This window comes from Amblyraja radiata, chromosome 11 (assembly GCF_010909765.2).
Source record: "Amblyraja radiata isolate CabotCenter1 chromosome 11, sAmbRad1.1.pri, whole genome shotgun sequence".
In the NCBI taxonomy this organism is placed as follows: Eukaryota; Metazoa; Chordata; class Chondrichthyes; order Rajiformes; family Rajidae; genus Amblyraja; species Amblyraja radiata.
Window position 1 is genome coordinate 25,441,556 of NC_045966.1, and position 13,388 is coordinate 25,454,943.

At 46.8% G+C, this 13,388-nt stretch overlaps 1 protein-coding gene across 4 annotated transcripts in view; it reads left to right on the forward strand.

The window, feature by feature from the left end:
• The window catches only part of arhgef37 (Rho guanine nucleotide exchange factor 37), a 111,239-nt gene that overhangs the window by 20,204 nt on the left and 77,647 nt on the right, over positions 1-13,388 (forward strand). For 2 of the 4 annotated variants that reach the window (XM_033029572.1, XM_033029576.1), the window contains exons 1-2: positions 2,952-3,070; positions 4,220-4,398. In XM_033029572.1, coding sequence (XP_032885463.1) covers positions 4,231-4,398 — 168 coding nt within the window. In that variant the 5' untranslated portion in view covers positions 2,952-3,070; positions 4,220-4,230. Of the gene's footprint in view, positions 1-2,951; positions 3,071-4,219; positions 4,399-13,388 lie in introns of those variants that run through there. The other 2 variants (XM_033029575.1, XM_033029573.1) reach the window with 2 other exon arrangements.

A 13,388-nucleotide genomic window follows, 5' to 3' on the forward strand; every position in this document is an offset into this window, starting at 1 on the left:
TCACACAGAGAGTGGTGAATCTCTGGAACTCCCTGCCACAGAAGGTAGTTGAGGCCAGTTCATTGGCTATATTTAAGAGGGAGTTAGATGTGGCCCTTGTGAGAGGTATGGAGAGAGGGCAGGTACAGGATACTGAGTTGGATGATCAGCCATGATCATATTGAATGGCGGTGCAGGCTCGAAGGGCCGAATGGCCTACTCCTGCACCTATTTTCTATGTTTTTATATCCTTGCTGCCCAACTAAAATCACGCCACCCTCCAAACTTCCGAAACATCAATAGTGGCTAAAGATCATGCAAATATCTCTGCAAGGACCACAATTTCTTCCCACATGCACTGAGGGTGTTCTTCCTCACTTTCAGTAATCATTTTTTCAGGTTGGTCATGTGCTTTTGATATGATCCATTATGATACTGTGGAGGTATGGTTACCATATCGACTGATTATCTTTATTTTATATCCACTGCAAACCCACTGACTCCAATGGCTATCTGGACCACACTTCTGCCCACCCTGCTTCCAGGAAGGACTCTATCCCTACTCCCAATTCCTCCATCTACGCCGCATCTGCACCCAGGATAAGGTGTTCAAAACCAGGGCATCGGAGATGTCCTCATTCGTTAGGGAACGGGGGTTTCCCTCTTCGACTATAGATGTGGCTCTCACCAGGGTCTCCTCTATATCCCGTAGCCCCACTCTCACTCCCCATCCCCCCACTTGTAACAAGGACAGAGCCCCCCTTATCCTCACCTTCCACCTTACCAGCTGTCACATACAGCACATAATTCTCTGACATTTTTGCCACCTCCAACGGGATCCCACCACAGGCTACATCTTCCTATCTCCTGCCCATTCGGCTTTCCGCAGAGACCGCTCCCTCCGTAACTCCCTGGTCAATTCGTCCCTTCCATCCAAACCACCACCTCCCCTGGTACTTTCCCTTGCAACGGCAGGAAATGCCGCACTTGTCGCCTTAGTCCCCCCTCGACTCCATCCAAGGACCCAAGCTATCTTTCCAGGTGAGGCAGAGGTTCACCCGCACCTCCCCAAACCTCATCTATTGCATCCGCTGTTGCAGGTGTCAACTGCTCTACATCGGTGAGACCAAGCGCAGGCTTGGCGATCGCTTCGCCAAACACCTCCCCTCGGTTCGCATTAACCAACCTGATCTCCCGGTGGCTCAGCACTTCAACACCCCCTCCCATTCCGAATCCGACCTTTCTGTCCTGGCCTCCTCCATGGCCAGAGTGAGTCCCACTGCAAATTGGAGGAGCAGCACCTCATATTTTGCTTGGGTAGTTTACACCCCAGCGGTATCAACATTGACTTCTCCAATATCAGGTAGTCCTAGCTCTCTTCCTGCTTCCCCTCCCCTTCCCAGCTCTCCCACAGCCTACTGTCTCTGCCTTTCTTTTTCCCGCCACCCCCCCCCCACACATCAGTCTGAAGAAGGGTCTCGACACGAAACGTCGCCTATTCTTTCACTCCATAGATGCTGCCTGACCCGCATTTTTGTCTACCTTCGATTTTTCCAGCATCTGCAGTTCTTTCTTAAACATCTTGTATTTTCCAACGTGATTTTAATCGACATATGGATATCAGTTAAAATAGAACTTGTCTGTTTAGCTTAGTTTACAGATACAGCACGGAAAGAGGCCCTTCAGCACACTGTGTCCGGGCCGACCAGCGATCCCCGCACATCAACACTATCCTTATAACACTAGGGACAATTTACAATTTTACTGAAGCCAATTAACCAAAAAACCTGAACGACTATGGCGTGTGGGATGAAACCGGAGCACCCGGAAAACGCTCAAACTCCGTACAGTCAGCACCTGTAGTCAGGATCGAACCCGGGTCTCTAGTGCTGTAAGGCAGCAACTTGACCGCTGCACCAACATGCAGGGAGTGGACAATGGCAAACTTCATATGGTTTACAGGCATCAACTCGATTGGTGAACTTTGATCAACAATCATCTAGCCATACAGGTCACGGGGAGAAACTCATGCAGGTCACGGAGAAAAAGTACAAACTCTGTACAGACAGCACCCGTAGTCAGAATCGAACCCGGGCCTCTGGCGCTGTAAGGCAGCAACTCTACTGCTGTGCCAGTGTGCCACCTTTTATTACCCTGGGACAGGCTGTACTTATAATTCTCCTGTTTTTTTATGTACTGTAGAGCACATGACCTGGCCTGGATCTGTATTTGCCTCACTTCATTTAGGTTTCTCAGGATGAAACCTATTTTTGTTTATCAAAAGATCTATTACATTTTTTTCTCGTAAGCTGAATGCAGTGGAATGTAAGATGGCTGAAAGGATAATTGAGATAGCACAGGAACAATATTACATTGTGAGATGAGCTGTGGGCTGCAGTCACATTCCATGTTGTTTATTTCCTGAAAGAAATCAGCCCCAATGCATAATTGTAAACTCCAAACACAATGCGAAGAATGAACATGGCTTTTTAAAGCTGCTGTGTCACATTCCTGACATTTTACAGAATTGTGCAATGAACAAAGTGCACCTACAGTGCCACTCTAATCTCTATCTTTGATGCGCAATTATAAGGAGTGGTCAAAATAGCATTAGCATGTATGGCCATTTTGAATGATTATATCAACTCAGGAAGAAAGTTCCTTTCTGCTCTTCCTGAGACTTAAAATTATCCTCAAAAAGTAATTATCCTTATTTATTTGCAGATAAAATAAGGCTTCGGAAGCCTTGATTTAAATACACACGAGTACATAAGACCCAACCCACACGAACACACACATACGCACATCCTTCATAATTATTTTCAGTAAACAGCAATGAGCTGGGACACCTTAAAAAAAAATAAACGTGGTGTTTTATAGCTGCTTTAAACAACTCTGGTTTGCTTTGGAGCTGTCTGGTTCTGAGTAATATTAACCAATGAGAACATGGTTGCAGCCCATTTTGGCAGGGTTTGCAAGCTCGTGGTTGTAACAGGACTCCAGAAGCAATGAGAGTTTCACAGTTTGAAGCAAATGCTGTGCATTAAAAAATGCAATTCATGTTTGGAAATCTGAAATGCGCTTTAAAACGGTAAGTAAGTGGTTACAAATTATTAATGATTGGTGTAATAGGTTGAATAGGTATCCTGAAGATTATGATGACTCATGGAGCAGATTAGAACTAGAATGTTCCATGATGGCCTGCAGTAAGCAAACTGTTTGTTTATGTTGTTATGTTGGTCAGGCATGTTTGACTGCCTTATATTCTGTCCAATATAAATCATGTTAGGATTCTTGCTGAGAGTAACACAGTGGGGACGTGGAGTATATTTCAAGGTGTACAGAAAATTATCATTTAACCATGCAGTAACAGAGAGGTCAGTTTACTGAATTAACAGGCAGAGTTCTGAAAAATTAATCCATAGATTTGAGTTTAAATGTCACCGTGGTAGCTGGTAGAATTCAGGTTAAATTAATCTTAGATTTTAAAAGAATCTGGTGTCAGTCTGATGAAGGGTCTCAACCCGTAAAGTCACCTGTTCCTCTTCTCCAGAGATGCTGCCTGACCCGCTGAGTTACACCAGCATTTTGTGTCGACCTTTGGTATCAGTCATGGCAACTCTGAAATTATCAGATTGTGGCGAAAGTCCATCTGCTCCATTAATGTGTACAGAGAAAGATATTTGCTGCCTTGCACATTATGGCCTACATGAGACTCCAGACCATCAATGCCTCCTCATTTCAAGTGGAATTAGGGATGCTCAGTAAGGCTACAGTGGTGCAACGGTAGAGTTGCTACCTTCCAGCACCAGAGACCCGGGTTTGATCGTGACTGCAGATGCTGTCTGCATGGATTGTGTACGTTCTCCCTGTAATCACGTGGGTTTTATCCATGTGCTCCGGTTTCCTCCCACAATCCAAAGTCTTACAGGTTTGTAGGTTAATTAGCTTCTGTAAATTATCCCTATTTTATAGGATAGAACTAGTGTATGGGTGATCGTTGGTCGGCGTGGACTCGGTTGGCCGAAGTGCCCGTTTTTAAACTGTCACTAAACTAAACTAAACAGAAACAATAGTTACATTGCCAAAAATGTACATATATCTGGAATGAAAAATAAAAATATCAGATGATGTAAGAGTAGGGTTTAAATTCAATGACAGGATATATTTTTAATTCTGTTCAGGAGAGTTTAGGACTATGGACAGGCATCTAATCAGCAATTCTAACTATTTCCTGCAGGCACAGTTACCATGGATGATTCGTCTTATTATGAGGAAATTGACACATTTTCATCACCTAGCAAAATGGAGCAAAAACAAATGAAAGCAATTGACGAACTGATTTCATCAGAAGAGCGTTACCTTACTTTACTACAGTTGTGCGCAACAGATATCCGAAACCATTTGCAGTCCAAACAGGTATTCCCACTTAGAAATTATGCATAAATTGATTAAAGATTTATGTGACAGGATACATAACACCGTTCTAAATGTCGCACCTTCACTCGAGAAGGGAGAATGCATAAGAAAAGGTAGCTTGATATTACAGGCATTAATAGTTGTGTGTTATCTCAGAAATATGATCAGATAGATCTATTGCGATAACTTAGAACTCACTTTAGTTTCAAAATTTAATGTTCTCATGGAACATCCAAGGAGGTCATTCATCCCACTGTGTCTATGCTGCCTCTTAAAGCATTCACATTCCCCCTTATGTCCTTATTACCTATTTGCTAGAAATCATTTCCTTCCTGATTTCCCTACCAATCAACTATGCTGGATGAAATTCAGAGTGGCTAATTAACCTATCAGCCTAGCAATGTGCTGCAACTCGCAACCTAATCATAACGCAAAATAACTTGTAATTGTATCATGCCTTTAACATAGTAAGGTGTATTAAGACATTTAAAGGAAGATGCTATCAATAATAAATTTGAGACCAAACCACATAGGTAGAACATAGAATGGATGTCTAAAAGTCTGGTCAAGAAAATAAATGTTAGGGAGCGTCTTAATAAAATAAGTAGTGAGATGGAGAGTTTTAAGCTGAGATAAGATAATTGAAAACCTGAAATGGCAGTAGAAGAGTAATTAAAACCAGGGCTTCCAGGAATGGAGGTGGTTGGAAAATTCTGTCGCATTTGAAGAGATGACGGGCTGGGGAAATGTAAACCTCTGGTAGACAAAAATGCTTGAGAAACTCAGCGGGTGAGGCAGCATCTATGGAGCAAAGGAAATAGGCAACGTTTCGGGTGGAAACCCTTCTTCAGAACTCTGTATTCTTGCTATTGAGGGAGTGCAGCGTAGGTTTACAGGGTTAATTCCCTGGATGGCGGGACTATCATATGCTGAGAGAATGGAGCAGCTGGGCTTGTACACTCTGGAGTTTAGAAGGATGAGAGGAGATCTCATTGAAACATATAAGATTGTTAAGGGTTTGGACACGCTGGAGGCAGGAAACATGTTCCCGATGTTGGGGGAGTCCAGAACCAGGGGCCACAGTTTAAGAATAAGGGGTAAGCCATTTAGAACGGAGATGAGAAAACACTTGTTCTCACAGAGAGTTGTGAGTGTGTGGAATTCTCTGCCTCAGAGGGTGGTGGAGGCAGGTTCTCTGGATGCTTTCAAGAGAGAGCTGGATAGGGCTCTTAAAGATAGCGGAGTCAGGGGATATGGGGAAAAGGCAGGAACGGGGTACTGATTGGGGATGATCAGCCATGATCACATTGATTGGCGGTGCTGGCTCGAAGGCCCAAATGGCCTACTCCTGCACCTATTGTCTATTGTCTATCAACAAGGAAGCAAAGCAAGAGCTAGCTGTCTTCGTTAACAACAGGCGCTTGGACTTCCAACAAACACCCACTTACCTCAGCATAAAGCTGGACAGGTCGCTTACATTTCGTCAACACCTGGCTGGTCTATGCGACAAGGTCATGGCTTGTAGCGGCCTCATCCGACGCCTGGACAGAACAAGTTGGGGAGCCAGTCCATCACATCTTTGCACCTCTGCCTGAGCTCTTGTGTAATCTCCAGCAGAGTACTGCGTACCAGTATGGAGTAGTAGTAGACATACTAGCCTGGTAGACATGAGCCTGAACAGCACCTTGCGAACCATCACTGGGTGCCTTCAACCTACTCCAGTCGAGCAGCTCCCTATACTTGCAGGTATTCCGCATGCAGGGATCCGAAGGCAAGCAGCAACTCTGGCACTATCTCGTCGTGCCATGGACCCAGATCATCTCCTCCATCAGGTTATCAGCAGAGAGCAGAGGCCTACTCCTGCACCTATTGTCTATTGTCTATTGTAAACCTCTAAGGAATGGAAAAGAATGTTGATCATTTTAAAACTGAGACATTGTAGGTCCAATGGATCGCAGATAAAGTTTTAATGAATGAAGCTCCGTGGATCTTAACGGTCTTACATAGAACATAGCACAGTGCAGCCTAGGAATACGATGGCCCACAATGTCCGTGCCATGATGCCAATTTATACTAATCCCTTCTGCCCATACATGGCCTATATTAGTCCATTCCCTGCCTGTTCATGTGCTTATAGAAACATAGAAACATAGAAAATAGGTGCAGGAGTAGGCCATTCGGCTCTTCGAGCCTGCACCGCCATTCAATATGATCATGGCTGATTAACCAACTCAGTATCCCGTACCTGCCTTCTCTCCATACCCCCTGATCCCTTTAGCCACAAGGGCCACATCTAACTCCTTCTTAAATATAGCCAATTAACTGGCCTCAACTATCTTCTTTGGCAGAGAGTTCCAGAGATTCACCACTCTCTGTGTGAAAAATGTTTTTCTTATCTCGGTCCTAAAAGATTTCCCCTCTATCCTTAAGCTGTGACCCCTTGTCCTGGACTTCCCCAACATCGGGAACAATCTTCCTTCATCTAGCCTGTCCAACCCCTTAAGAATTTTGTAAGTTTCTATAAGATCCCCCCTCAATCTCCTAAATCTCAATGCTTGTTAAATATCTTGAAGTTTAGTTGAGGAACACATATTTAAACAGTCAACAATTGCTTATCTGTAAAAAAAAATGTCATTAAACATAATTAATGTTGTCTGGCATTCACACAGTCTATGAATGGCCACATCAATTTGCATGATGTGTTTACTCCCCCTCCCATTCCGAATCCGACCTTTCTGTCCTGGGCCTCCTCCATGGGCAGAGTGAGTCCCACCGCAAATTGGAGGAGCAGCACCTCATATTTCTCTTGGGTAGTTTACACCCCAGCGGTATGAACATTGACTTCTTCAATTGCAGGTAATACTTGCTTTCTCCCTCCTTCCCCTCCCCTTCCCAGATCTCCCACAGCCTACTGTCTCTGCCTCTTCCTTTCTTCTCCCCCACATCAGTCTGAAGAAGGGTCTCGACCCGAAATGTCATCTATTCCATCGTTCCATAGATGCTGCCTCACCCGCTGAGTTTCTCCAGCATTTTTATCTACCTTCGATTTTTTGATCAGCATCTGCAGTTCTTTCTTAAACACCATGACACTAAGATCACTTTCTATTTCTAATTTTTCTAATCTCTTTAGATAATGTTTTTTTTTACACATTTCCTGCCAAATAGACATTTTGTAATTTTCCCCCATTTAATTTTGAGACCATTTTCCAGTCCTTTGCTCACTTATTTAGCCTGGGTAAATACACTTTGCAGTCTCCTTGTGTAATCTTAAAAAAATACTGTCTAACCTTCTTTTCTTCATCAGCAAATTTAGCGACCACAGCTTTGGTGCTTTCATGCAAGATATTTATATAATTGTAAACTCAGCATCAATCCCTTTGGCACTCATTATATCTTGTCCTCTATAAAAAGGCCCAGTTCCCCTTCATTTCTTGTTAGCCAGGCTCTATCCATGCCATTATGTTTTTCTCCTTTGTGGGTTTTCTCCACTGTGGGTTTTCACGTTCCACAGAAACCTTTGTTGCAATAACTAATCAACTGCATCTGGAAATATAAATACTTTCCCCTTATCTGCAGCACGTTTTACTTCTTGTAAGAACTGATAAACTGACCAAACATAATTTCCCATTCATTAAACCAATTTATATTTGCTTGCTAACTGTGAATTTGCGAAACTACTCTGGTATAATATCTTATAACAGTTTCTGATGTTTTCCCTGTAACTGACATTAAGCTGGTTGGATTCTAATTTCCTACTCTAGCTCCACCCTTTTTTTAGAAAATGGTGTTACATTTGCTGTTTTTCACTTTAATGGAATCTTCCCTAAATCTTAGGAATTTTGGGAAATTAAAACTAATGCACTATCTATCTCAATAGCCACTTCTTTTAAGACCACAGAACGAGATCTTTAATGACTGGTAGATTTATCAGTCTGGCAGTGCAAATATTCACTCAGCACTTCTAGCCTAGCAATTGTACTTTTCCTGAGTTCCTCCCTCATTTCCAATTCATAATTTACAGCCATTTCTTGCATTACACACCTTCCACTGAGACATCAGCATGTGGAAACAAGAGGGATAGAGAAATGAGTCAATAGGAAAAGGAGAGACTGATGAGTGGACCAATTTGTTCCTTCTAGACTTGTTTTAAGAGTCATGCTTTTACCTTAAAAGTCATCCTCTCCTGAAGCAAGCACTTAATAAGGCATCAATGATGGAAATCTGATGCCACCTTAAGCTACACCAAGTTCACACTTGGACTGCATGCCCTCTTAATGTGAAGGTTATTATCATCGTAATCTGGATCATTCAGATAGTAGAAGTGGACCTATGTTCTTTTCACAGTTATCAGCTGATGACTACATTAGTATCACAGGTATCCATCATTCTCTTTCCTGCTGTAGATGCCAGAGGTTATTGGACAGTGTGATAACACATTGCAAACTTTACTTTTGAATCCGAAACACGTCAGGTTCTGCAAAGTCTATCTTTCCCTCATGAATACGTAACAAAGAAAAAATCCTTGTGGTTAACCATGCAGCTGAGGTCCAGCTAGAAACGTTCCCTAACCAAGAGAGCACAGTTATTATTGCAGCTGCAATCACACAGAGTTTAGCTGAAAGAGAAATCTACCACTAGATGCTGTTTTCATGGACTTTATAGCAAGGCCTTTGACAAGGTCCCACTTGGGCCGGAAGGTTAGATCATATGGGGCTAGGATGAGCTAAGCAAATGGATACCAAATTGGTATGGTGGTAGGTATCAGAAGGTGGTACTGGAGGGCTGGTTTTTGGATTGGAGGCCTATGACCAACAGTGTGCCATAGGGCTGGCTCTACTGTCATTTATCCACTTTCATTTATCAACTATGCTAAAGATTTGGGTGGGAGTGCAATTATTATGGTTAGTAAGTTTGCAAATGGCACCAAAATGTTTGGCATGGTGGACAGGGAAAAGAATTATCAAAGATAACAATGACGCAGATATTGGAGCTGTTGCCTCGCAGTGCCAGTGCCACGTTAAATTCAGATATCTATGTGGAGTTTGCATGTAACTTCTCCCTGTAACTGCATGAGTTTCCTCTGGGTGCTTCGGTTCTGACCCATGTGCAGATTTGTGGGTTAATTGGTCTCTGTAAAATTTCCCATAGTATGTACGAAGGTAATGGGAAAGTAGGACAAAATAGAACTAATGTGAATGGGTGATTAGCGATCGGCATGGACTCTGTGGGGCCAAGGGCCTGTTTCCACTATTATCACTTATGAGGCACAGCCTCATAAAAGCAAAAATAATGAACCAGGCTGTTTGCAATCTAATGGCCCTGTCCCATGGTAGGTTCATTCCAAGAGCTCTCCCGAGTTTAAAAAAAATGAAACTCGTGGTAAGCACGGAGAATGAACGTAGCGGGTACGTCGGAGCTCGGGGACGTCCCTTAGCAGCTCGTAACGCTAACGGCAGGTACTTGGGAAGACTCGCTAATGGCAGATAAGCTCGGGAAGACTTGTGAAGATTTTTCAACATGTTGAAAAATGTCCACGAGAGCCCCGAGTACCGACGAGCGGCCATTGCCATAAATCTCCGAATCAGGGCAAACTCGGGAGAGCTCTTGGAATTAACTTGTACCGTGGGACAGGGCCATTAATGTAATATTCTTAATGCAATGATGATTCTTGGGCTTCAATCTGCACTCGCATATCTTTACCTCATATCTTCATGTAATTTTACCCCTCATTGATTTCATCTCGTGCTGAAACCCTCATCCATACCTTTAGTATCTCTAGACTTCCACTATACAGCACTCTCCGTCATTGCATGTTCCATAATGCAAAGTCATCAGAATTCTACTCCCGTGTAAGCCAGTTTTTGTGTTTGAGCCCCAGTTCAGAGGTTTGAGCACAAAAATGAACATGGACGCTAAAGTGCAATAATGAAGGAGTGCTTCACTGTCAGAGATGCTATCTTTCAGTTGAATTATTAAGCAAGACCCAGTTTGCTCTCTTAAGTGGAATCAAGGGATATGGGGAGAAGGCAGGCACGGGTTATTGATTGGGCACGATCAGCCATGATCAAAATGAATGGCGGTGCTGGCTCGAAGGGCCGAATGGCCTCCTCCTGCACCTATTTTCTATGTTTCTATGTTAAGTGGATGTAAATTGGGACTCAAATTGGGAAAGCTAGCAGTCAGTGTGTGAGGCAGGAGGCAGAGAATGGTAGCACTCTGACCCAAAATGTAGGGGAGAGAGAAGAAAAAAAAGGTATGCCCTTTTCATACCAGGGCATCGGAAATGTCCTCGTTCTTCAGGGAACGGGGATTCCCCTCCGCCACCATAGATGAGGCTCACACCAGGGTCTCATCCATACCCCGTAACACTGCTCTCTCTCCCCATCCCCGCACACGCAACAAGGGCAGAGTCCCTCTGGTCCTCACCTTTCACCCCACCAGCCGGCAAATACAACACATAATCCTCCGCCATTTCCGCCACCTCCAACGTGACCCCACCACTCGCCACATCTTCCCATCTCCCCCCATGTCTGCCTTCCGCAAAGACCGCTCCCTCCGCAACTCCCTTGTCAATTCTTCCCTTCCCTCCCGCACCACCCCCTCCCCGGGCACTTTCCGTTGCAACCGCAAGAAATGCAACACCTGTCCCTTCACCTCCCCCCTCGACTCCATTCAAGGTCCCAAGCAGTCGTTCCAGGTGCGACAAAGGTTCACCTGTATCTCCTCCAACCTCATCTACTGCATCCGCTGCTCTAGATGTCAGCTGATTTACATCGGTGAGACCAAGCGTAGATTGGGCGACCGTTTCGCCGAACACCTCCGCTCAGTCCGCAATAACCTACCTGACCTCCCGGTGGCTCAGCACTTCAACTCCCCCTCCCATTCCCAATCCGACCTCTCTGTCCTGGGTCTCCTCCATTGCCAGAGTGAGCAACAGCGGAAATTGGAGGAACAGCACCTCATATTCCGTCTGGGGTCCTTGCGTCCTTATGGCATCAACATTGAATTCTCCCAATTTGGCTAGCCCGTGCTGTCTCCTCCCCTTCCTTCACCCTCTAGCTGTCTCCTCCCACCCTCCCATCCGCCCGCCCTCGGGCTCCTCCTCCTCCTCCCTTTTTCCCTTCTTTCTTTCCCCATCCCCCATCAGTCTGAAGAAGGGTTTCGGCCCGAAACGTCGCCTATTTCCTTCGCTCCATAGATGCTGCTGCACCCGCTGAGTTTCCCCAGCAATTTTGTGTACCTTCGATATTCCAGCATCTGCAGTTCCCTTTTGAACACTTTGTCTACTCCACTGCGATATCTCTTCAAGGTATGCCTACTTTGAAGAAGTTCTCCTCCTCTCTCCGGAGACAGTTTCACAACCTCCTCTCTAACTGCACACTTTCTGTGATCCCCCCTGCCCTCCAACTGTACGACCATACCCTTACCCAGACTCGATACCACAGCCACATTTGCTTCCTCGGGTCCTGCCTGCGCCATCATCTCATACCCCACGGCTTCCAGCTCCAGTTCCCTACCTCCCAGTTCGGACCCCAACCGGACCATCGGTACCGACTGGCTATCCACCGGCATACCCAGCAATTCTCCAACCGGGCACTGAGATCCACCCTGGTCGCGATGCGCCGGCACCAACAGGACCTCACATCGACACTCCCTGGACTTCAGGCCTCACTAACCCAGACCTGCAACGGACCCCAGCTGTATTTCATCCGCCGGAAGATCCACCTCTTTAATAAAAAATTCCTGGCCTACCTTAATTCCACCAAGGACCTTAAATTATCCCGACTCCAGGCCGCTCCCGACGCCTACACTCCGCGACTCGACCGCCCGCAGACTCCGGGCCCCAACCCTGGCCCACATCGCCTGCCCGAGTCCCGCGACGCCATCTTGGCCACGAGGAGCGACTTCCACACTCACCGGGACGCCGCCTTCACCGACCTCTACATCGATGCCGCCGCCGACCCTCACCTGCCGACCGATGACGCCCAGCCTCGCAGCTTCAACGGTAACTTGGACTCGCTCCCCCTCGCCGATTCCTCCGACATCGCCACCCGACCCCAACTACCCGACAACGCCGCCGGACCGGGGCTATCTCAACATGGCCGACGCTACGCACCCGATTCATCTCGCCGCCGACCCGCCGACCATCCGCCCACCGGGACCACCCACGCATCGCCCGCGGACCTCGACTCAACCACCACTCGACTCCGACCATCGGGTCCGTTGACCCGCGCCGCTGGACTCCGACCATCGGGTCCGTTGACCCGTGCCGCTGGACTCCGACCATCGGTTCCATTGACCCGCGCCACTCCACCCCCCTCCAGCAACCCACAGCCGTCGCCTTACCTGGAGCCTGGAATCTGCACTGGGCCTGCAGCCTTCACGCTGCTTACTCCCACTCTCCTGGACTTAATTCCACCGGGTCCTAGCGCCCGTCTGCCCAGCCGTGCTAACCTCAGTGGCTGCTCCACTGACCCTCCCCCATCCCCCCCCCAACCATGTCTCACCCGCTCTTCCCCACCCACCTTACAGCCCTCTCTCCCCCCCACCCCCTGACCACCCACCACCCCTCCAACACCCACAACCCCCCCCCCACACATCGCCCCGTCCCCAGTCTACCCACCTGCCTTCCTCTGGCCCCAACTCCCCCCCCGGCCGGGTGTTCACCATCCCCCCCGACCTCCCCCTCTCCCCCACCCAGCGGTCTGTCCTCAGCAGAGGTCTCACCTTTGTCCCCCTCCGTCCCCATCTCAATGAGTTCCGCGCCCACCATGACTTGGAGCGCTTCTACCGTCGTCTCCGCCTCACAGCGCACTTCCATGGGAAGGAGTCCTCGCCCCCTAATGATGACCCCTTTTCCCGTCTCCAACGCACCCCCTCCTCGTGGAACCCCCCTCAGAAAGTCCCGGCTCTGGAACTCTTCATTCAGAACTGCCGCCGCGACGTCAACCGCCTCAACTTCTCCACTCCCCTGTCTCACTCCAATCTTT